This window comes from Mirounga angustirostris, unplaced genomic scaffold (genome assembly GCF_029215605.1).
Source record: "Mirounga angustirostris isolate CCGP_5_RB_7025 unplaced genomic scaffold, mMirAng1.0.hap1 SCAF_7, whole genome shotgun sequence".
NCBI classification, from domain to species: Eukaryota; Metazoa; Chordata; class Mammalia; order Carnivora; family Phocidae; genus Mirounga; species Mirounga angustirostris.
This window is the reverse complement of record NW_026991715.1, coordinates 114,233,995-114,258,778: the sequence shown is the minus strand read 5'-3', so window position 1 is coordinate 114,258,778 and position 24,784 is coordinate 114,233,995. Positions and strand designations below refer to the sequence as shown.

General features: G+C 36.8%; 2 protein-coding genes across 5 annotated transcripts in view; one reads left to right on the top strand and one right to left on the bottom strand.

The window, feature by feature from the left end:
- The window catches only part of LOC123863624 (sperm-associated acrosin inhibitor-like), a 115,209-nt gene that overhangs the window by 22,601 nt on the left and 67,824 nt on the right, over window positions 1–24,784 (bottom strand). For 2 of the 4 annotated variants that reach the window (XM_054504081.2, XM_054504086.2), the window contains exon 3: window positions 19,891–20,030. The exons of 1 other annotated variant lie outside the window; for it this stretch is intronic. In XM_054504081.2, coding sequence (XP_054360056.1) covers window positions 19,891–19,907 — 17 coding nt within the window. In that variant the 5' untranslated portion in view covers window positions 19,908–20,030. Of the gene's footprint in view, window positions 1–11,353; window positions 11,506–19,890; window positions 20,031–24,784 lie in introns of all 4 variants that reach the window. One more of the 4 variants, XM_064596698.1, reaches the window with a different exon arrangement.
- Window positions 21,085–24,202, top strand: SPINK13 (serine peptidase inhibitor Kazal type 13). The gene is made up of 3 exons (XM_045864692.1): window positions 21,085–21,154; window positions 23,166–23,203; window positions 24,071–24,202. Exons 1-3 carry the CDS (start codon window positions 21,085–21,087, stop codon window positions 24,200–24,202), a joined length of 240 nt encoding a protein of 79 aa, XP_045720648.1.

Sequence of the window (24,784 nt, the reverse complement as noted above, 5' to 3'; positions counted from 1 at the left end):
ACAAATTAAGTGCACAACACCATGTTGTTACCGAAGGCACTAAATTTCACAGCAGATATCTAGAACTTTTTCATCTTGTGTAACTATAACTTTATACCCACTGAGCAACAGTTTCCCCTCTTCTCCCTCTCTCAATCCCCTGGCAACCACCATTTTATTTTCTGCTACTATAAGTTTGACTACTTTAGATAACTCATACAGGAGAAATCATGCCAGTATTTGTTCTTCTGTGACTAACTTATTTCATTTCGCATAACATCTTCCAGGTCCATCCACGTTATGGCAATTGGTAGCATTCCCTTTAATTTTAAGTTTGAATAAAATTCCATTGTATGTACATACCACATTTCCTTCATCATTTTGTCTGTTGATGGATATTTGGCTTGTTTCCATATTTTGATTATTGTGAATAATGCTGCAATGAACACAGGAGTGCAGATATCTCTTTAAGATCCTTATTTCAATCTTGGGGATATTTTCTTAGGAGTAGAATTTCTTGATCATACAGTAGTTCTATCTTCAATTTTTTGAGGAACCTTCATTCTGTTTTCCATAGTAGCTGCACCATTTTACATTCTCACCAACTGTCTTAGTTCATTTGGGCTGCTATAACAAAATTCCACAACTGGGTAGCTTATAACAAAAAAATGAACAGTTCTGGAGGCTGAGAAGTCTGAGGTCAAGGCACCAGTATGGTTGCATTCTGATGAATGTTCTCTTCCTGTTTCATAGTACCTTCTCACTGTGGTACCTTCTCTTTGTGCCCTCACCTGGGGAAGGGGGCTAGCATTGTCTCTGGAGCCTCTCTTGTAAGGTATTAATTCCATTCATGAGGTTTCACCTGCATTACTGAAGCACCTCCCAAAGACCCCATGAATATTATCACTTTTGGGAGTTAGGATTTCAACACGGGGGGAGGGGAAGGACACATTCAGACCATATCACTAACAGTGTACAAGAATTCCAATGCCTCCACATCTTCTCCAACATTTGTTATCTCCAGTGCTTTGGCCATTTTTAAATCTGGTTATTTGTTTTTTGCCATTGAGTTGAAGGAGTTCCTTTTCTATTTTGGAAACTAACACCTTACCAGATATATGGTTGACAAATATTCTCTCCCATCTATAAGTTGTCTTTTCACTCTATTGATAGTTTCCTCTGTTGTACAAAAACTGTTTTGTTGAAGTAGTCTCACTCACCTTTGTTTTATTGCCTGTACTTTTCGTATCATACCCATGAAATCATTACCAAGACCAATGTCATGAAGCTTTTATCCCTTATGTTTTCTTCTGGAAGTTATATAGTTTCAAGTCTTACCGTTTAAGTTTTTAATCTGTTTTGAGTTGATTATTTGGTGAATGGTGTAAGATAGATATGAAATGCCATACACCCAAAAAAAGATAAATATAATCTATATTTAGGTCTAAAGACAAACATTTCTCTAGTCACATTCCAGTAAATAATAAAACGTTACCAATATTGTTATAAAAACCCAAGAAAGTCAATGCAACTGGCTAACTGTTGGTATCATGTAGCCAACTCCCCATCCTCACCCCTCCCAGGTCACCCCTTTCTCACTCCTTCCTCCCACATACACCAGAGGAAGTCACCTAACTGAATTTTCTGTTTATGATTACCTATCTTCCTCAAGAATTCCACATGCATAACAATGTGTATGCTCGTGTATAGTTTTGGATATCTTGATAATTTTTGCAAAGAAAACAAACTCTATGTATCTTACATGGCTTTCTTTCTACATTCTCTGTGACCTTAATATATACTGATGTTTAGAGCTGTAGTTTATTTACTTTCACCCCTACATAATATTCCATTATGTAGATGTATAGAAATCATTGCTATTTATTCTTCTAGAAACTGATACTTGGGATGATATTTGTTTCCCATTGTGTTGTTGGATGAATAAGTTTACTCTCAATACACTTTTACATCTCTCAGTTTTGTGCACAACAAATAACTACCTATGGACTAGTTTGGAATTTGGGGGTGATAGGATAAATACAATATCACGTTTTATAGATAATGTTAAATGGTTTTAGAGTGCTTGTTAGATTCTATTTCTTAACCTTGGTGTAATAATAATACATAATTTTACTTTTTGGAGAATTTGGGTTTTTGTACATTTTGCTTGGTCAATTTTGCTTGCTTTGAAAAAATTGAAAATGGTTAAAAATTTACATGCTTCAGCTTCCAAATGAACCAGTAATAACTTACCAAATGTCTGACATGTGATGATTTTTAAAAAGCAGTTTCTGCAACCAAAGAAGTTTAAAAAGATAAAGAGGCCACACATATATCAGTAGTAGAACGGTAACTAATGAGGTCAGAATTTTGTGCCATAACAAAAATACAAAATTTCAAATGTCTCCAAATTTTAGAAAAAAATCAATCCCCAAATTAATCTAGATCTGTGAAAAATAGTGTCATATATTATTTTTAATAACTCCTAATACCCTACTTGAATATACCATTTTTTAAAGTTTTTATTTAAATTCCAGTTATTTAGCAAACAGTGAAATATTAGTTTAAGGTGTATAGTATAGTGACTCAATACTTCCATATATCACTCGGTTCTCATCACAACAAGTGTACTCCTTAATACCCAACACCTATTTCAGCCATCTCCCACCCATCTCCCCAATGGTAACCATCAGATTGTTCTCTAGAGTTAAGAGTCTGAGGATACCAATTTTTAAAAGCTTTATGAAAGAGCCATTTCATTGTGACATAAGACAATGCCTTGTGTGAAGTCACTTAAATATGAAGACATTCTGCTCTAATATCAGGGTTCTATTCAATACCTAACAGCTACTTTTTTCCAAACTTTATGGAGCCACCTTGAACTTTAAGGGAGGTAAACTGGTCACCTGAGGTATGAATGAGTCCTTTCCCTACACAGGCCTTGATTTCAGGGACTCAGAGCTGATAAGTAAAAAATCAGATTTTCAAGGAATACCAGATCTAGAAGAGATCATTCCTTCTCTATATTTTGCACTGAACAACAGTGGAATCTGGGCACCAAAAGGGGAAAAGAATTTGGTTAAAGTTCTTGAGTTACAGGTGAACAAAGAGCTAAAGTCTACTGCCCATTCTAACCCACCACTCTGTTTCAACTGTTCTAACATGGGAAATGAGAAAAGGCAGTTCAATGATGAGATATTTAGAAGAAATTTATAACATGCCCTGTGACATTTAACCAAGTAAGAATTAGAAGGCCAGTAAAACAACCACTCCATTTTTAAGTTACAGCAGAAAGCCTTCTGTTTTCTTAGGATATGCAGTGTTTTACCCAGGACTGGAAAATTTATGCACCAGAAAAAAAGAGTAAAGGCCACAGTGATGAAAATAGCTTTATCCATAATGAGAACAGAGTCATTTGATTGAATCTGTGAAAGAAACCCTTCAGGATGCTTGCAACAATGGCAAAGGACACATTGCCCATCTCCTATGGACAGGCAAACAGAATTTAGGGCACATTTTATAAAGTGTCGTACTTTATAATGAAGGAACTATTCCAACATCCTAGATTCCTAGTTAAGGTGGACTGTTAGCTCCGTTTTTCTCCCAACCCTAAAATTCAACAAGAAATGTCAACAGAAGGCTGTCCTAGAGATAGGAGAGAAAAGGCCATAGAAAGTGCTCTGTGAACACAAGAAGTTGATTACTTTCCCAAATCTTTGAGTAAACACACAAGGAGCTGGCTGCATTTCAAGTAAACATGCACATTTCAAACTCAGTATTTTCTTCAGAAAAATAGTCATTATTTCTGGTAGGATCAATGGGGAGCAAGACTCACAGCAATGCTATACCCTAGGGCTACCTCCCTAAGTTCCCTGCTTGACACACTTCACACAAAGAGATAATGAGTGAAGCAACAGTGGCTATTGTGTTCACCTTTTTTCCCCAAACATCCATCTCCATCCATCTAAATTGCTTTTATTGAGATGTGAGTGATGAACTTCTTGTAGTAATACAGATAGCTCAGACAGGTAAGAGATAGAGGCATTCTGTGCCCCACCCTACCCCCCAGAGGGGGGCTGTAAAGTACATCAGGAGAGATGCCTCACAAATACTTTTCAGTAGATCTTCCCTCAGCAGGAGGTTTGGGACAATTTGACCTAATGTACCCAGAGTATGAGGAGGAAAGAAAGAAATGTGTGCAGATATAGATTTTAAGATAGAGAAGATAATATGAAAACATCCCAAGTAAGTGAGTTGAAAAAGAACAGGGGAATCAAGCAAGAAAAAGAAAAAAGAGTTTGGAAATGCTAATTCAACAGGTATCTAAACCCTTGGAACTTAAAAAAAGCTAGATGAATATCAGAATCACTTGGAGAAATTCTAAAGCCTGAAGATGCACCATTCTACTATCAAGATCATGAAAAACTGTTAATAGTGAGTCCTGGACATTGCTATGTTTTAAAAGCTCCTGGATCAGACTCAGGCACAACCTGGGAGAGAGCACAGCATAGAAATTGCTAGAATAGGAGAAAAATAAACCTGGAGATTAAAGTTGAAACAAGATGAGGTATTACCCTAAATTATTTGATAAGTAATTTGATCTTTACTTCAGAGGTAAATGAGAGACACTAAAGGCTTTTAATATAAGGGAGAGATTTTTCAGTTATTTATTTCCTAACAAACCAATCATCTTTATGGACTGATTCAGTGGAAAGAGATCATTTCAAATGCCATCTACCAATGAATAACCTGGACTCAACATTTAGACTTTATAATGCACATTTTGCTTATTTTAAATCTGAGAATCGTAACTCCTGTCTCACAAGTTTATCATAAATATTTGAGTTAAAATATTAGAACTGTCCATACTTGTGTGTGAGGATTATACTTGTCACCCTAAACCTACCAGTAACTTTTAGCACTGAAGAAGCCCAGAATTTAGAAATATCAGAGACTCTATACTTCAAGGGGAATAGACTTTACTGACACATAAAGAGACCAAAAACCAAAAACAATAGCACAAACACCAGGAGTTTAGGTGGGGAAAGTCATCATAGTTACTATAAAATACTATTAAAATGTCCATTTTCAACAAAATATATGAGAAATTCAAGATACAGGAGAGTATGTTCCATACACATGAATAAAAAAAAAAAATCAAGGATAGAAATTCTTTTTCAGGGGCTAAGATGTTGGACCTAACAAAAAAATTTAAAGTAGCTTTTATAATATAATTAAGGATCTAAGGAAAACTCTATAGAATTAAAGAATGGTATGACAATATTTCATCAACTAGAGAATATCATTAAGATACAAACTTATTTGAAATAAATAAATAGAATTTCTGTAATTGAAAAATACAATAACCAAAACTTAAAAATTCACAGCAGACTTGAGCTGGAAGAAGAAAATATCAGTGAACTGAGTTTAGATCAATAGACAGTAAGAAATCTAAAGAACAGAAAATAAAACAATAAGATAAATTGAACCCAATATCAAAGAAGTCTTGAACACCATTAAATGCACCAACATATGCATAATAGGAGTAGCAGAATAATATGAGAGAGAGAACAGAGCAGAAACATATTATTGGAATAAAGACTGGAAAATTCTCAGATTTTATTTTAAAAACACTATTCTACATATCTAAGACAGTGAACTACAATTAGGGTAAATACAAAAAAAAAAAATCTAAATCCAGACACATGATATTCAAAATACTGAAAGTCAAAGATAGAAAATACTGAAAGCAGCAAAAGAAAAAAGACCCATCACATATAGAAAAATAAAAATATAATTAACTGCTAACTTCCCATCAGAAAATATGGCAGCCAAAGGTAGTAGCTTAACATATTCCAAGTAATAAAAGAAGAAAATAAGCTTCAACTAAGAATCTTATTCTCAGAATGATCTTAACAAAATAAAGGCAAAATACAGACATTTTCAGAAAGAAAAATACTAAGATAATTTGTTACTATAATACGTTGGTCTTGAGGGGTGCCTGGGTGGCTCAGTCAGTTAAGCGGCTGCCTTCAGCTCAGGTCATGATCCCAGGGTCCTGGGATCGAGCCCCGCATCGGGCTCCTTGCTCCGTGGGAAGCCTGCCTCTCCCTCCCCCACTCCCCCTGCTTGTGTTCCTCTCTCGCTCTGTCTCTCTCTCTCAAATAAATAAAATAAAATCTTTAAAAGAAAAACCTTAGTCTTGACTTACAAGAAACATTAATGGAAGTATTTTTAGATGAAAGAAAGTAATATCAGAGAGTACTTTGCATCCACATGAAAAAACAAAGTGCAATCAACTTCTGAAATGATAGCATGACAAATTCTGCTGACCCATTCTCCAGTGAAATTGGTATAATTTTTTTTTTTTAGTCAAGTCTATGGAAATGGTTTAAGAGCAAACAGCAAATGAAGAAACATCTACTCAAAAAAAAATCTATAAAAATTCATAAGAAAGGCAAGATTCTGCAGTATTTGAACCAAGGGGCTTCTCCCTTTCCCTTTCCCCCGGTCAATAAGGTGGAGACTCCATTCCAGACTGCTTTATCCAAGAACACAGGAATATCTCTTTACCCAGCTCCAAGCTGGAGGGTTTTCTTCTGAGGAAGAGCAGGACTTCAGCACTTCTCTTCTTACCTCCATCTGTCTGCTGCTGAGGCTAATTCCTGAGTGAGTGAATGGGGGCTCACTTCCACCCAACTCCTTGTTGTGGAATGGAAGCTCTGCCTTGGGTGTGGCTTACAGTGAATACTACACACCTATGGCCCTTCCCCCAGTTCATGAGTTGATAGTCCTACACCAGGAGAGGCAAATGAAGTGAACCTGAGGCTACTACTACTCCTCCCCTGAGTGCTCAGGTCCTAAAGAATGGGTGTCACTCCGAGCTCCAGAGCTTTGGTTCAGAGGTTTTGCCTTGGAGGAAAAGCAGGCCATAAAACAGATAGCTCTGGATCTCTTCCCAAAGGAACTGACTTCATTTACAATGGAGCTTTTTCAGGGCGCCTGGGTGGCTCAGTCGTTGGGCGTCTGCCTTCAGCTCAGGTCATGATCCCGGGGTCCTGGGATCGAGCCCCACATCGGGCTCTCTGCTCCACGGGAAGCCTGCTTCTCCCTCTCCCACTCCCCCTGCTTGTGTTCCCTCTCTCACTGTGGGTCTCTCTCTGTCAAATAAATAAATAAAATCTTAAAAACAAAAACAAAAACAATAGAGCTCTTTCAGAGCTCTTTCAAAAACCATGGGGGGTTATTGTAAAGGGAATTAGGAGATTTATCGACTTAATGAAGATACAGCCTAGACTACAGGTTAGCTAGTTTGCAGGAGACATATCAGGAATAAGACAGCTGGGAGGAGCTTTCCTGTGGTAAGCATAAATATAAAACACTGACCCCAGAGAATATTCCATGCAAGGAAATACTATTTTATTAGATTAGTTTGTAGAGGTATTTATGTCCTAAGACATTGTTGTAAACAATAGAGTGATCTGCTGGCAATTAGTGGAGCATAACAGATGGGTCTCTTCAGAGACAGAGTGGAAGAGGCCTAATCTGTACCACTGTCATTCAAGACAACTGTAAGCATACCCAAAGTTGTGCCTCCTTAAAAAGTAGCATCAAAAACTTAACATTTAAGGGGAGAAAGGGGAGTAAATGGTACTATAACTATCCAGGCTATCACTAAACAAATAAACAAGCAAATAAGAAAAACAATCCTCGTGAAGGAAGCAGTACCCAGAAACACTACAGAGTCATTACAATATGTTCAGTTTCTAACAAAAAAATTAGAAGGCATGCAAAGAAACAGGAAAGCATGACCCATCACAATGAAAAAAAAAAGCAGGCAACAGAATTGCCTGTGAGAGAGACCAATGTTGGATTTAGCCAGAAAATATTTTAAAATAGTCATTATTAATATTTCAGAACTAAGGGAAAGCTTGATTAAAGAAGTAATGGAAGGTATGACAACAATGCCACCTCAAATAAAGAATATCAATAAAGAGAGGGAAGTGGAAATTCTGGAAATTAAAAGGTACAACTGTTGAAATAAAGCATTCACTAGAAGGGAACAATAGTAGATTTGAGCTGGCAGAAGAAATAATTAGTGAATTTGAAGATACATCAATAGACATTATGTAAGCTGAACAGAGAAAAGAATAAATAAAGAAAAACGAACAGAGCTCTGGAGAGATGTGGGACACTATATGGCACACTAATAGTTGTATAATGGCCATACCAGAGGAAAGGAGAGGAGAGAGGCAGACAAAAACCGAAGAAACAGTGTCTGAAAACTGCCCAAGTTTGTGAAGAAAACAACCTAAACATCAAGGAAGCTCAACAAATACCAAGTAGGATAAACTACAAAAAGACCACAAATACCCACATCATGGTAAAAATGTTGAAAGTCAAAAACAAGAAAAAATCTTGAAACAGCAAGAGAAAAAGGACACTTACAAGCAACATCCAATAGGATTAACAGCTAACTTTGCAGCAGAAACAATGGGGCCAAAAGTCAGTGGGATAACATATACAAAGTGCTCAAGGGAAAAATTAATCAACCAAGAATGCCAGAGATAATTAAAAATGTTTTCATCTAGGGCGCCGGGGTGGCTCAGTCGGTTAAGCGACTGCCTTCAGCTCAGGTCATGATCCCAGGGTCCTGGGATCGAGCCCCCCCATCAGGCTCCCTGCTCAGCAGAAGCCTGCTTCTCCCTCTCCCACTCCCCCTGCCTGTGTTCCCTCTCTCTCTGTGTCTCTCTCTTTGTTTTTTTTTTTTTTAAAGACAAAGAAACCCATTTTAAAAATGGGCAAATGACATGAACAGATATTTCTTCAATTAGATCTGGAAATGGCCAATGAGCCCATGAAAACATAATCAACATCATTAGGAATAATCAGGCAAATACAAACTAAAATCACAATGAGATACCACTTCACACTCATTTGGATGTCTGAACACATGGAATGCAGAACAACAAGAGTGAACCCACAAAGTAAACTATAGACTTTATGTGATAATGATGTATTAGTGTAGGTTCATAACAAACATACTGCTCTGGTTGGGGACGTTGAGAATGAGAGAGGCTAGACATGTGTGGAGACAGGGAGTATACAGAAAGTCTTTCTACCTTTTGCTGAATGTTGCTGTGAACCTAAAAGTATTCTCTAAAATTGTATTATATAAATGGAAGTTATACTTCATCTTGGCTTAGACCATATCCACTGGCTCTCATGTTCTGATCCTCATCACTCTACCAAATAGAGATAATGTTTGGGTGCTTCTGATACCCATTTATGTGGATAGTGACACGGTAAGTCTATCCTCAGTCCATCAATCTAGACACTCCGTGCAGGAGGGTCTACCCATCACTTCTATGCCATAATGGGCTCAGGAATTTTGTGATGACTTGCTGGCTTCCAGTACCCTGAACAGAAATTGAGACACAGATTTTCTCTTAAAATACTCTTAAATACTCAAACATGTCTGAATGCAGCAAACCCTCCTGATATTAATCCCTCCCCATGGTTGACGGGATGGCAGGACAAGATCCATAGTCACTCTCCTGAACAATCACCAACATCAAAGTCAGATATTTCTTCCCTGGAACTTCCCTCCTCTCAATCCATAAAACATTGGCATTAACAAATATAATCATAAATCTTTGTTCCTTATGAACAGTGATTTTCTGAAACCAATAATTCATCTCAGGGTGTTTTATCACTGACATGATGACTTCATTCTGAGCAATGAAGCTCTTTACCAATTTATATATAGGGAGACATTAGGCTAAGCATGAGTGTAGGAGAAAGAGGTAAGGCAGAAGCAAAACAAAAATTAAAAACATATATATATATTCAAATTATCATCCCATGAAATAATATTAATGTCCTCAAAATGGAGTAGAGGTCTCCCCATCATCAAGACATGGAGACTGTGTACAAGATCAGATTTGAGCAGGTTCTGAAGACAAAAGTAAGATGCATGAGTAAGTGCTTGTGGCCCTACAATGCCACATTGCCTTCTCTGTTACAATTAAGCTCTATGCTTGGTTATTATCGTGATCTTTCTTCCAGTTGCAGGAGATGAATTTTCTTTAAAGTGGCAGTAGATGACCTCTGACCCTAAACTTTTCCTTAAATTAGTCGTTGACCAACCTGAGCCTAACATTTTCTCCTTTCAGGTATTGATGAGACTTAACCACCACCACTCAGTCTCAGAGTCATAATTACCATTTTCCTACACCTCCCAAACATCAGAGATATTGCATAAGCCAGGGGATACCCTTCCATCTATATCTTGTCACACTCAGTACAGGGGAAAACTTTAAAATTACATTGTTACAGCACGCCATGGGACATCAGCACTATTTACTACCAGGCATGAGTTACTCATTGCCATTTGGTGTGCCAGATAGCCAATTCCAGAACCACATCCTATAATCTACTTCCTATGCTCATGATGGCACCTACTGTCATAGGCTGGTCTCCCTGGAAGATCTTAATATGTTGATTCATGTACTGGTGTTTAGTGAGGAAATGCTCCTGGAAGAGATTGGTTAAAGAGTGGAGGAGTTGGATAAGGAGGAGAAACAAGTAGAGCAAAGGTGCAATTTTATGTGAGTTTCCAGATACAGCTTAATTCCATGGGGAGTGTAAACTACACTCTGCTGAAGGCAGAAATGTGTTCTGCTGAAGCAAGAAATCTGTGCTGCCATACTCCTGCACTACTCACTCATTACACGGAGGTTGCTACAAGGGAATGTAAACTCCTAGCACTTTTAGCTTTTGGAACATCCAGACAAAGTAGCACTAGTAGCCAGTAAAGGTAGCACTCTAAAGAAGGTTGTAGGTACAAGTCATAACGAGCAAAATATATCAAATCTGGGGAATAAGAGTAAAGATTTAATTGGTAAAAGGCATCTGGGTGAAGCACACATGTGTCCTCTACAGTATCCATGTAATCAGCAACCTGTTCAAGAACCAAAATGTTACCAGAATCCCTAAAGCCCTCCCCACTTTTATTCCCTCCTAGTCACTAACTTCCAAGATAACAACTATCCTGGCATCAAATACCATAGATTGGTTCCACCTGTTTTGTACTTTATATAAAAGGAATTATACAGCATGTCCTCTTTTATTTCTGGTTTCATTTCCTCATCTCATTGTAAGAGTCATTGTGCTATTGCATGTATGAAAGCCACCTGTTGGAAGATTGAAGGGCCTCCACTTCATCTCTCTGAATAATTGTATGGAAGAGAACACTACTTCCCCAACATCTGGAACCACATTTAATTGTTTATATGAATGAGGATATACATGTCTATTGTGTATATTGAGTCATTTTGCATTTTAGGATTATTTGCTACAACGATATGCTTACATTAATATGAATATTTTTGGGCACCTGGGCGGCTCAGTCAGTTAAGCGTCTTCCTTCAGCTCAGGTCATGATCCCAGGGTCCTGGGATTGAGTCCCACATCGGGCTCCCTGCTCAGCAGGGAGTCTGCCTCTCCCTCTCCCTCTGCTGATCTCTGTCAAATAAATAAATAAATCTTTAAAAAAATAATATGAATACGAATATTTTCTTTGTCATAAGTATTAAATATTGTGCAATTCCCATCAAGATTCTCTTATTAACTCAGAGAATATTCATTAATTTGCAAGCATATGGATAATACATATTACCATATGTATTTCAGAATACACAGTCTGTGATGCCTTGGAATTTACTGAGGCTTCCTTTATGACCTAAAAGATAGTCTAGTTTTATAAATGTTCACTGTGTGCTTAAAAAGAGAGTTTATTTTGTTAATTTGTTCTAAAGTTCTATATATATCTAAAAATCCAAGCTAATTATACTTATTTAAGTTACACTTATTTTGGAATAAATTTTTTTTATTGGTTTATAGTATTCTGGTTTTTTACAGTGACGATACTTCTTAGGAGTCTAAGTGATTTGGTGTGAGTACCCATGTTTCCATAAATTCTGTATATGAAGGAAGATCTAAAGTCAGGCCCTCATCTGAGTTCTTCCTGGTGACTATAAGAAGAGAGGTGGAGATAAGTCTAAAGGCAGAGAGTCCTAGACAGAACCTTTGGAATCCACTCTCATTGCTACCACCAAATCTGGGACCTCCTCTAGTCAAAGTTACCTTTAACTCTTAAATGTATGCAACATTGGGAAGAAGCAGCCTGGGGAGTTTGGAGGGGAAGGAGTTAGAGGTGGGAATATCCAAAGGAAGGTGGCCAGTTGCACCTGTCAGCAGGAACTCCTACGTAACGCAGAGCTTTTGCACCAACCTGATATTATGTGTGAACACTGGAGGCCTGGGCTGTTGCTGCTGATCTCTGTGGCTGAGGGGCAGAATAGGACTACAGTCATCAAATGAATTATTGACATGTATATTATGGAACATTGATGAAATATTGATTCTTTTGGATGGCACCATGACCTCGGGTGCCTGGACTCTTCAGGCTGATTGCCACCAGTGGCAGGTAACCTTATCTCTTTGCTCTAACTTATAAATAATATTTTCTATGTGGGCCATAATATGATAAGCCTGAGAGGTACTGCTTTCTATATATGTATTGACTGCGTTGTTGAGAATGAGGATTTTTTCAAGTTTGACTTGTTTAATAAATATAGTGAATTATAGCAGCTTAACATTATTCATATTCCCCGCTGGCTTTCTGTTCCTTTTCTACCATCACTTCCTTTGTATCTTTATCACTCACTGACTCTTTAGTCAGCTGTAGTATGGCTTCTCAACACTGAGGAGTAAGGTAGCAAATTTATCAGAAGGTCAATCCTGTCCAACTTTCTTCACAATGAAAGATTATAAGAAATCAATGCCTTATCTTCATCACCCCTAGCAGGTGCTGGAATTCCTTTCTTAAACACTAATATATCTCCTAGCTGCTCTCCTGAATCTTGCTATTCCTCTCCTTATTTATTCTAGCATTTAGAGAAATGTCTTTTAACAATATCTCCTCTGTTCAAATCACCTAATGGCTTCCCAACTCTAAATGTAAAAGCCAAAGTTTTATCTAAAGAAAATGAAAACACTAATTCAAAAAAATCAGACAAAATCAGAGAGGGAGACAAACCCTAAGAGACTCAACTACAAGAATGAAACTGAAGGTTGATGGAGGGGAGGGAGGTGGGGGGGGATGGAGTAACTGGGTGATGGGCACCTTCCTGCTCAGCGGGAGGCCTGCTTCTCCCTCTCCCACTCCCCTTGCTTGTGTTCCCTCTCTTGCTGTGTCTCTCTCTCTGTCACATAAATAAATAAAATCCTTAAAAAAAAAGAAAAAGAAAAAACACAGGTAGCCATCATTGCACTTTTGAGATTATACTATAATACCTCTTCAATGCAGAAAACAAACATAAAAAGGCACAAATTCAAAATACATACAAAATTATACATAATCTTAAGAACTAGTAGTAACCACTGTTAACAATTCAGAATTTGTCATTATATTTTTTACATACAATTTTATTGAAAGTTGTTTTTACCCACATTACACATTATTTCTGTTATATGTTATATTAAAATTTACATTATTCTATGTGTAAACTTATATGTCACACAGTATATGATGAAATAGTTCCATGTCAATAAATATTCTTTTACAATATTATTTTTAATAGTTACTTATTTTTTCATTCATAGATAAACCAAAATATGACCAACCCTCTGTAAAATGATTTCCATTTTGCAGTGTCACAAAAATTCCTGTTATAAATATTTATGGAAACAACATTTTTTTAAAGATTTTATTTATTTATTTGAGAGAGAGAGTGAGAGAGAAAACAAGTAGGGTGAGGGCGAGAGGGAGAAGCAGACTTCACTCTGAGCAGGGAGCTGGACATGGGGCTTGACATGGGGTTCAATGTGGGGTTAGATCCTGGGATTCCAGGATCATGACCCGAGCTGAAAGCAGATGCTTAACTGACTGAGCCACCCAAGTGCTCCTGGAAACAACTTTATGATGAATTCTCATTTGAGAGTTTAAAAGTTCTACAAATTTATGTACTCACCAGCAGTTTCACCAACTTCAAATGTTTACAATATTTTTTTATCTTTGACAGTTTTCCTATTTATTACAAAGAATATTCAAATATAGAGATTTTATTCAATTCACTAACAATATTTATCAATTATTTATATAGTAACTGTCCTTTCACCTACTGATATAATAAATTATAGTAATCTCCTTTCTAATATGTAACTGTCCTTCCATTCTTGAAATAAATCTTACTTCTTCATTGTAAACTATTCTTTGACATACTGTTAAGTTTTATTGGCTAATCTTTATTATCGTAATGTATTTCTAAGATTTTTAATATAAAACAGTATTGATGTTTCACATGTATATATAGTATCTTGCACAGATAAGAATTTCACAAAATCAACACACCCATTTAAACATCACCCAGACCAAGAAATCAGACATTATCAGTACCCCAGAAGCCCCTCAAATCCCATTAGAGATTAAATCCCATCCATCTACTTGGATGTTCCCATGTTATCTCAAACAATATCTTCACAATGAAACTCATCCTATTCTCCAAAGCATTTCTCACCATCTATCGTCAAGGTTGCTGGTAACTTCTAGATCACAAGATAGGCCTACAGTTCTCTGGACCCCCAGCTTACTGTAGGGCTTTTCAAGGTTTGAACTTTGTTGATCATCACTGTCCCGACTGCCCACTTCTCATCCAAATAACTGCTCTCTTCCCTTAGCTAAGATATTGAACCCTTTTAATTAAGTTTAGCTCTGCTCCAGATTATGAGGCTCAGACTGATTCTAGTTATGGATTTTGAAAAAGCGCTAGGTGCAGTTTAGATGATTCCAAATTTGATAGATTTGCACATTCTCCCACTCTGATTATGGGTTCTGATTATGATAACTGTGCTCCTGATTTGCTTTAGGGTCCACCTTTCATACCATTTAATAGCTAATTTCTTAATAAGTTTTCTTGGGGTAGAATCCATGCTTTGTTGACATTACCAGGAACCCCTTTTCCTTGAGACTGAATTTCAGCCTTGTGTAGTCCAAGTGTTTGCTGCTTTAACTTTCAAAGCTCTTTTATTTTTTCTTCTCCAGCATAAAATGAGAAGCAGCGGCGCCTGGGTGGCTCAGACGGTTAAGCATCTGCTTTCAGCTCAGGTCATGATCCCAGGACCCTAGGATCGAGCCTTGGGAGTCTGCTTTCCCCTCTCCCTCTGCTGCTCCCCCTGTTTGTGCTCTCTCTCTCAAATAAATAAATAAATAAAATCTTTTAAAAAATGAGAAGGAAAACATATTTTTGCCTCAATGCATTCCTAAATTATTGTTTGTCCTTTCCTGTCATTTCATCCCCATGCTGCCATATCCACACACTTCACCAATTATCTCTGCCCAGAAACCTGGCACAAAGCACTCCTTTCCAACTTCCCTGCTGCCCCACTATCTGCTCAAGTTGAATCCGATGAGGCTATCCTTTGGCTTCATTGCATGCTACCCATCACACTTGGAGGCCCATGGATAAATGTCTTTCTTTATAAAAGAGTGGTTTACTGTTCAAAAGGAAACACAGCATAGAAGGATAAAGTTACAACTACAGTATATACATGAATTTCCTCAGACAGAAAGTCAGAAGATCCTGCACCAGGGAATCACATTGGGTGGATTTATGTCCACTGTTTAACCTGGCTCCTCTTCCCTCTGATTTATGGCTTATCTTTCAAAGTGTCAGTTTTTCCTCTGCTTGGAATCCCCACCCACCATTAACATCCCACAGATTGGAGGAGGTTCAGAGCTGGTGTGGTCTTACTGGGGGATTTCTCCTTTTCAATATTCTAATCAGTGTGAGTTGCCTATTTGCCAGGAATGAACACACACACACACACACACACATCTGTAAAGATCAAGTATTAATTTTTATAATAATTTTCACTCTTTAAACCAATATCTTTTACACTAAAGGCTCTGATTCATAAATACATTGTAAAATCAAAGTGGGTTACAACCTGCATCTTAATGGAATAAACTAGAAGAAAACAGAATAGGATAGAAAATACTATAGTGCACTGCACACAGTGTAAGTAGGATTTTGTGATGTTTCAGATATGTGAGTGTATGTGTATTTGTGTTTTGGTTGTAATATAAAATTTATTTCTTACTATGGGCTGCATTAAAAATAATGTAAAAAAAACATACAAACATATAAAGAAGTTTTAAAAACTTCTAACTGCAAGAATCTCATCTCCTATAATATATCACATTATTAGGCAGAGTATTGCTTATTTTCTTTTAGGCTTTAAGAATATGCATGCTACTTTAATCCTGACAGAAATTTTTAAAAAGGTCAAATATTTTTTAATAAAAAGACCATTTTAGTAAGGACTCAATTATGTTCTTAGACATGAGCCTTTGATTTCCCCAGTTTTAATTCAGGCAAAGAGAAGAAAGTGTTCTGTTCTTTTAATTATCTTATGTTGGGTGGGTTTTCTCTCTTCTGATACTAGTTCCGCACATGACTCAGGTTTTCCTCACCAACTGCCACATCTCCTAGCTGACTGCCTTTCTACTTTTGTGGATTTCTGCTTGTCACCCACTTTTAATAAAACTTTAAGATTTGTGAGAGCAGTAATTTAATGGATGGATACTAGGCCACCTCTATGACCTACTATAAAGCCTGGAATTTAATGGGTAATCAATAAGGAGTGGTAAAGTCAAATCAAATTCTGGCCCTCCTTTTTTCTACCTGTTGGTGTCTGGTTAATGTCAATGACATGACCAGACCTATGGGACAATATTACATAGAAATAGTAATAATGAATGCATTACTTAGTTCCATCAGGAATAAGACCCTACAAGTTAAACAAAAAGGAAGAAATATGTTGACAAGACATTAGTGACTTATAGATGGTCCAGCTACCCATGGTTTGCCTACACTTTTCACCATTTATGAAACATATCCTACAAGAAACCCAGCTGCAAACCCAGGCTGGTGAGAATGATAGCTTCTTGGATATAATGTTTTGAGGCAAAAAAGTCATTTGTGCTCCTTTATTGGTCCTTCAACTAGAGAGAACAGGCTTTTGTCAGGGTGGTTTTTTGACCTGTGCCTCCTGATGTTTGCAGGTTGCTATCTTCCTCAGCTCCAAGTCTGGATACATGAAGCAAACAGAAAACTCAGGAAACTCACCAGCATATTATTCTTCAAGTCCCCAGATCCCTAGCCAATCCACTTTCTCTCCCCCTTACTGTCTTCTTATGTTTATTTTATGTGTATTTCATTTGTACTTAGTGGTAAAAATAGGGAAATTATACCTACTACAGATCCAGAAGTTTTATAAATTTCAGTTATGTCAAGTTGGTAAGTAGGGTTATTCAAGTCATCTGTAATCTTTCTATCTTTTGTGTTAATGTTGCTGGTGTTGGAAGTGTACTTCCCTAATTGCATGGAATGCAAAGTAGATAATATTGTCTGATTTCCAGTTATACTGCAGGCATGGGCACTGGGCAATGTTATGTACTCTCCAGATTTAGATTAAGCCCTGTTTTTTTTTTAAAGATGGGTGAAGAAATCTGACTTCGCCATCCACCATTTTCCTACAAAGATCAGGAGAGATCATCTTCTTAATGTTAGTGCCTTTTTTAACTGGCAAAACTAACCTTATGCTGGTACGCAAAGGATCTCTAAAGCCTTTGAAAAACCAGGGAAATGGAGCTCCAGAGAAGCAACAGGTAATTATTAGCCAAAGACCTCTGAATCTTCAACAGATAAAACTGTCTTTAGTTGTATAGGCAGTTTTCTTTTCTCACTTGAATTTAATTTCTAAAGTAACTGCTTCTACAGACACTAGAAAGGTTGACACTAGTGCTAAGAGGATCCAAAAACCTAATTATTTTCTTCCCTTATCTTCACTCTTATGATCCATACTTCATTCAACCTCTATCTCCTGCTCCCAAAGTCACAGGTCCCCAAGTTACTTTTGTCTATTACTGATAGAATTTGGATATTCATGAACAAGTTGATTTCAGTTATACAAAATAAGATGTTAAATTTCTTCACATTCAAGTTTTATCATAAATAATAACCCCATAATATAACCAAGAAAGAGCCAATGGTAGATTTGAATAGGGCAACAAGATCAGATTGTGTTTTAAAAATTGCATTCTAGGAATTCCTACACATTGAGTAAGTAGAAGAATTCCCCTGCAATTGAAAAGATGTCATGTCATATTCATGTATGAAAAGATGTTTTTTATCATGTTTTATACATGTTTTTATACATACTTTATAAAGATGTTATTGACTCCAGTCAAAATTCCAGTAGGGTTATATCTTGGTGGACTAGACACAATCTAATTACCTAGGAGGCAGTATTATGGAGAGATTAAGAGTACTGCCTTTGGAGGGAGGGACAAAGAGCGGAAAATCAAAGATGCTGCCAAGAAAAGCATAAAGTATCACACAAGACATTCATGGTGTTGGTCTAAGAAGATTGATAGATAAGTTAAAGGGAACATTCATTCTCTAAGATGAGAGAAAATAAGTGAACATGGGCTTTGTAGTTAAACATACCTGTGTTTGAATCCCATATCTGACCATTAGTAGCTAGTTACTTCATTACCACTCTTTAGTAGCTAGTTAGTCCCAGCAAATGAATTTACTCTTCTAAGCTTCAGTATCTTTTTCTCTTATACAAGTCTCACAATGCTATAAACCTCATGGGATTATTATAAGGAGTAAATGTGATGAGGAGTGTAGACCACATAACCAGGTATTGGCAGAAAGAAAGGGATGGATAAATGTGTAGATCCCTCGTAAGTTGATATGAAGAGAAGCAGAAAAATAGAAAGAAAAATAAGTGATAAAATTTCCAGAATTACAAGGCAAGGAGAAAAAAAGTGGAGTTGGTTCATCTGAAGCTTCCCTACTTAATAAAGAAGAGGTGAACTTTTCTACTCAAAGTCATATAGGGGAGGTATGGTCAGATAGTTGAAAAAATGGATTAAAGAAAAAGAAATGATATTGGAGATGGGTGGCCTAGTTAGCAACATGATATTAAATAAGAGGCTTTCTTAAGAGTCTAGCAGGTTTAGGTAGCCAACCAAGATTAACTGAGGTCTGGAGTAGGAAAATAGGAAGTTGAGTTTATTCCGGCTTGGAAGAGGGAAGAATAAAGGGTAGGATGTCAAGAGAGTATGGCCATGTCAAGAAGCTAAATTTTAAATGTCAAACTATGGGACTCAGGTAGAGAAGAAAAGACAAAGCAGCAAAAGGCGTGCTAACTACTTGAGAGAGTTTAAGGTCTATGTGATAGAAATTTTCCAGTTAATGGCACATTTTTAGGCTTTCCTATGTTTAAGTAGAGGGAAACAAGTGGAGAAACTGGGAGGCTTGAGTATTGCCAAGATTATTGGTCGCAGTACCCGAGTTTCTTGGGCTGATGTCAGAAATCATGTCCTAGAAAGATAAAACAGGTAAACCTTCTGAGAAGCAGAATGGACTAAGTGACCTCAGGAGGCAGAAGAGACCAGAAAGATGAATCAGCCTTGAATTAGGCAAGAAATTCCACCAGGTCATCTGCAATGTGGTAGGCAATTAGCCTTTGCAAATGCGATCAAATATTTAGGATGCTGGTCCTTCTTGTTCTCATGATCCACAACAGAAACCACAAGTATGGAACCTTCAGATCTCTCCCTGCCTGCTGGAACATGAAACACCAGAAGAGGTGGTTCAAGAGAGGGATCAAAGTAGGAAACAGCCATTAGAGTAATTTCATGCCAAGTAAGTGGTCACTCAGCTGAGCTAGGAGGCTGCTCCCTGTGCTCAGCATGCCCCTGGCCACAGATTCATAGAATAGCAACTTTACTTAAGGCTAGCTCTGACCTCAGGGTGACTAGAGCAGACTCACATTCTGCAGCAACTCATTCAGGTAATATTTCTTCATCTTCTCCATCCTTAGTTCAAATAAGTGGTGGGATCTCGGCATTTCTTCTGTCAGTAGGTTTTCCCATGTGTTTGTTCTCCTCCAGTATCTTCCTTTTGCTTCCTCTGCACATGAAAGTAGGGGAAAATTCACTAGCAGCTAATAGGATTCTCCCTCATTTCCCTGCATGCCCACCAGCTACAATTTGGAGAAGAGACAGAATGACAGAAGGACAGGAGGAAGTTGAGGAAATGACTTGGAAAACATCTTCTCTCTGGGCCTAAGTATTTCCATCCCTATAAGAGAAGAGTGTGGCTAAAGAAATTGGCAATTTCATACAAATAAACTCTTTACTTACAATAGTATCAGTTGACCATCTCAATATGCTTTGAAGTTCATCCTTTTTCTAAGGCTCACACTTTTAGGAGATGTTGAAGCTAGAATCTGAACTCAGATCTCTCTGATATATGTAAAATTATGTGTACCTATCTAAGAATCATAAAAATTATATTTAGATCAAGATATTTATCTTGATTCTTGCATCAGGAAAGGTATACATAATTTTTATGACCCAAGACCAACAATTCTATTTTCAATTCATTCTTTGTATTTGAGCACGTGTAAGTGGTCTGCAAGAAGACACTTAGTTAGGAAATGAAGGACTGGAGAAACAGGTCTATCCCAAGAATCAAATGACTCACATTATAAAGTGACATGTCCCTGATAATGCAGGACAGTCCTCAGTCCACACCCATTTATTCAGAATTTTTTATAAATTCTTGGAGTGTTTATATTTACTCACATGAATGTTCCAGTGTAGATGATAGATTATAGGGTGAACCTATGTAAAAGGAACATGCCTGGGGCCAGTCCTGATGAAAGCCCGGAGCCCAGTTCCTCTTCCAACCAGGACTGGGATTGTACATGACTACTGGCAGAAAAAAAAAAAAAAAGTTCTTTTAACGGTTTACTATCTCTCTTTGAAGCAGAGGGCCCTCTCAGGTCTGAACCCTTGGGTCAGGCCAGTGTGAGACCATCATGGTCAAGTTTATAAGAATGCAACACCTCAGGGCAGTAGGTCCTCTCATGTTTGGAAAGCCAGCTGTGCAAGATATTAGGAATAAACTATCTGAAGCCTTTTCCCAGGTCCCACCAGAGCAGGACACTGGATGAGATCAAATGGCTGCCTTTTCCTACACAACCATATTTTTCCTGGTTTCCTCCACTTTGGCACATACTGTTTTCTCAGGTAAGCAAACTTACAAGTCTTGGGAGAGAAATATCTGATACTCTTTTAGTTGTAGAAAAGAAAAATAGTCATGTGTGACTAAGTGGGGAATGTTAGGCTTGACAATGCAAAGTGGGTATCAATTGGGTATCACTGTTAGAAAAGGGAGTTACTCTGGAAAACCCTCCAAAATTTGAAAATGAAATGACATGTTTCTACATAATGCATGGGTCAAGAAAAATCCAAAGGGAAATTTAAAATTATTTTGAACACAAGGAAAATAAAACAAAATGAGCAAAAGTTTAGGTTCAGAGAAGTGTCATTACCTCCATACTCCTTTCCCTTTTATTCCAACCCCACAGCCATCTTTATGGAACCATTTTCATTGATCTCTGTCTTTCTTGTGTTATATAGAAACATGTGTGCACATTGTGTCATGCTCCTACTTGCTTACCTAAAAGATAGCATACTATAGGTACCTGTTTGCAACTTGCTTTTCTCAATTTACAAATATCCTGAAAATCAGTACATATCAATTCACAGGGATCTCCCTCATTCTTTTATACAATGTCATAGATCTTCCTTGGGTGGGTATACCAAAGTTTATTCAGTCAGTCTTCTTTGTATGGGCGTTTAGTTTGTTTTCAATATTTTGCAGTTACAAACAATGTTGCAATAATCTTATGCATATGTATTTTGTATTGTTGGAGGTGTATCTTCAGGGTAAATTCCTTAAACTAAAAAATATCTAATAAACTGGAAGAGAATATCTGCAACACATATCACAGATAAAGGACTAATACATCTAATATATAAGAATACTTAAAACTGAGGGAAAAGAAATAAAAACCAATTGCCAAATGAGTAATATGCATACATATACAATTCACACATGCATACACATACCCCAAAAATACAGAAATGGCTCTTAAATCTGTAAAAGATATTCAACTTCACTATGAAAAAAATGCTAAAGCACCTCACCTACCAGAAAGGTTTTCCTACACTAAGACTAAAGAGAAATTCAGTTGATCTTTGCATGGTTTCATTTCTTATGTTCAGATGTATTTGAGGTTTATTCTTATATATGGTATGCGGTATATATTTTTACTTTATTTCTGCTAGATGAAGGCCTTTATTTTCCTTTTTCCTCACCGTATCCAGCTACTTTTGTCATTAAAAGATTCTGGTTTTTTAGAATTAGAAAGAAGCGCTCCATTTTTTTTTTTTTAATTCTTTAAAAGATTATATGTGCAATTGGCATAGTCTATTCCTGGAAAGTTTGGTAGGCTTCTTGTTTCCTCTGGGAAATAATTTAAAATACAACTCAAGTTTTCTCTTTGAACTTTGGAAATTCTGACTTTTGGAAAGCTAGAATTTTCTAGCCTATTTAAAAGATCATATTACAGTGAGAGATAAGGAATAACAGAACTATGATAAGTCTTTTCTTATTTCCTTCTCCCACAGCCAGCTGGCCAACCTCTATCTCCAGGCAACACCAGCATCCTCACACAAACTAGTTTCCCAGAACCAGTCTCTCCAGAGCCAAGGAACCCTTAAAGTTTCTCATCATCACTCATAGTATCCTCTTTAGTTCAGCATCTTGGTAGGAACAAGCCTAATATTTTATTTACCATATCATATTTAATTAAAAAAACTTTAAAGTACGTACACTCATCCCAACTGCAGTGAAAAGGAAACTAAAGCCAACAAAAATCAGGTAACTTAATGAAAATAACGTAGTTTGCAAGTTACACCTACAACCTCAACTGGTTTTTACTCTTTTCTCAGTAACATAGAAAATTTATAAATAAAGTCAGGACTGTGAAAATGAAGGAAAGAATGAATAAATGAATAAAGTAGTTAACAAAAGAACACCACCCACAAATTCTGTTGCTGTAAGTTATTTTTTATACTTTTGTGCAAATGAGTAATTAAATTACATTTCCTTATTCAGTTAGTAACTTCAGTGGGTAAAATCATATTCCATGAAGAATGATTTCAACCTATTATGTATGTACTTTGTCTGCAGAAATCTTCAAGCCACGTGATATAAATAAATGGCCTAAGGTAAATTTAAATTTCTCAGTTCTGAATTCTGATGCTAACCTGATCACTCTGTTGATATGAGAGACCTAAAACTTCATAGGGATAAGTAGAACAAAAGTTTTCCATGTGACCTTGGGCATTATAACCTTTCCAGACTTACATTTAATCTTATGTAGCACAAACGTTATAACAGTAAAATACATCTCTGAGCATTAAATGAAATAACACCTGTCACTTGCTCAAGGTCATAAAGTTAAACAGTGGTAAATACAGGATTTATTCCCAGCCTCAATACAGAACCCTCACTCTCAACAATTACATTTGAGCCCCTTCCTCTAGAAGTTCACAAATACATAAATATCTCTACTCACAAACTTCTTAGAATGAGTTCACGGCTTTGGGATTCCAAGTTTAAGTGGAAACTTTACATCTGGGATTTAAGTGGGGATGTTATAATGCTTATGATTTTAAGAGATAATGGATGGGTCACTGCATTTTCTAACACTGCAGTCAGCAAAAAACCTGCCTGACCAAAGCCCAGGAGAAAATCTTGAAAAAGATCAATTGAATAGAAATATTTGATATTATTTCTTTTTTTTTTAAGATTTTATTTATTTATTTGAGAGAGAGAGAGTGAGAGAGAATGCACGATAGGGAGTAGGGTCAGAGGGAGAAGCAGACTCCCCACTGAGCCGGGAGCCCGATGCGGGACTTGATCCCGGGACTCCAGGATCATGACCTGAGCCAAAGGCAGTCACTTAACCAACTGAGCCACCCAGGCACCCTAGTTGATATTATTTCTATGGGGAGGAGGAAGTGACAGGCCAGGAATAGATGGGAGAAAATCTATCAATTGTTATTCATATGACACTTTTTTGGTATTTGCAGCCCCCATGTAAAATGTACTACTCAGTGGATCCTTCTTATACATCACAGTGTCCAGATGTGACATCGTATGTTTGTGCTACAAATGGCCACACTTACCAGAATGAGTGTTTTTTTTGTGTTGATCAGTGGTAAGTTCAAAATAAAATACTATTTTTTTTCTATGTATTTCCTCACAGAAATATCAAATAATCTTAGCCAAGAAACTGGATTTACTGATGGATGGGATTTTTATTTAAAATAACCCCTATTGGTCATAAACGACTGGGGACACACTGTATAAAGAGAAAAGTCTTTCTGAAAAACTTCAGTTAACATTCAAAGTTGACTCATTAAAAAAAAGAAAGAAAGGCTTATGTGGTGTTTTGGCATCAAAGATCATATTAATAGATATCTATAGATTATATTCAAAAAATGAATAGAAATCCATTTTTTCAAATCACTCAAAATTTTTTAACAAATCACATTGACATGCCTATAAATAGCACCCATAAATATTGGTTGGTAGACATAAATAGATATAGATAGCAATACAGTTATAGATACAGACATAGATAAAGTTGTAGACATACACATGAATAACAAAGTGGTTATGTGGTCTTACACAGATAAAAATTGACAGTTGACTTACATATTTCTTTGCCTTTCAAATAAGTTCAATAGTAAACTTAGATTTAAAAATTAATAATATTCCTTGTGATATATTTTAACTCCATT

Bases quoted from the DNA above. Each gene is read 5' to 3' on its own strand.
- SPINK13 (XM_045864692.1), top strand. From the start codon at position 21,085: ATGGCTGCCTTTTCCTACACAACCATATTTTTCCTGGTTTCCTCCACT. The intron at 21,155-23,165 runs GTAAGCAAACTT...CTTTGTCTGCAG, and splicing joins GGCACATACTGTTTTCTCAG to AAATCTTCAAGCCACGTGAT. The intron at 23,204-24,070 runs GTAAATTTAAAT...TGGTATTTGCAG, and splicing joins ATATAAATAAATGGCCTAAG to CCCCCATGTAAAATGTACTA.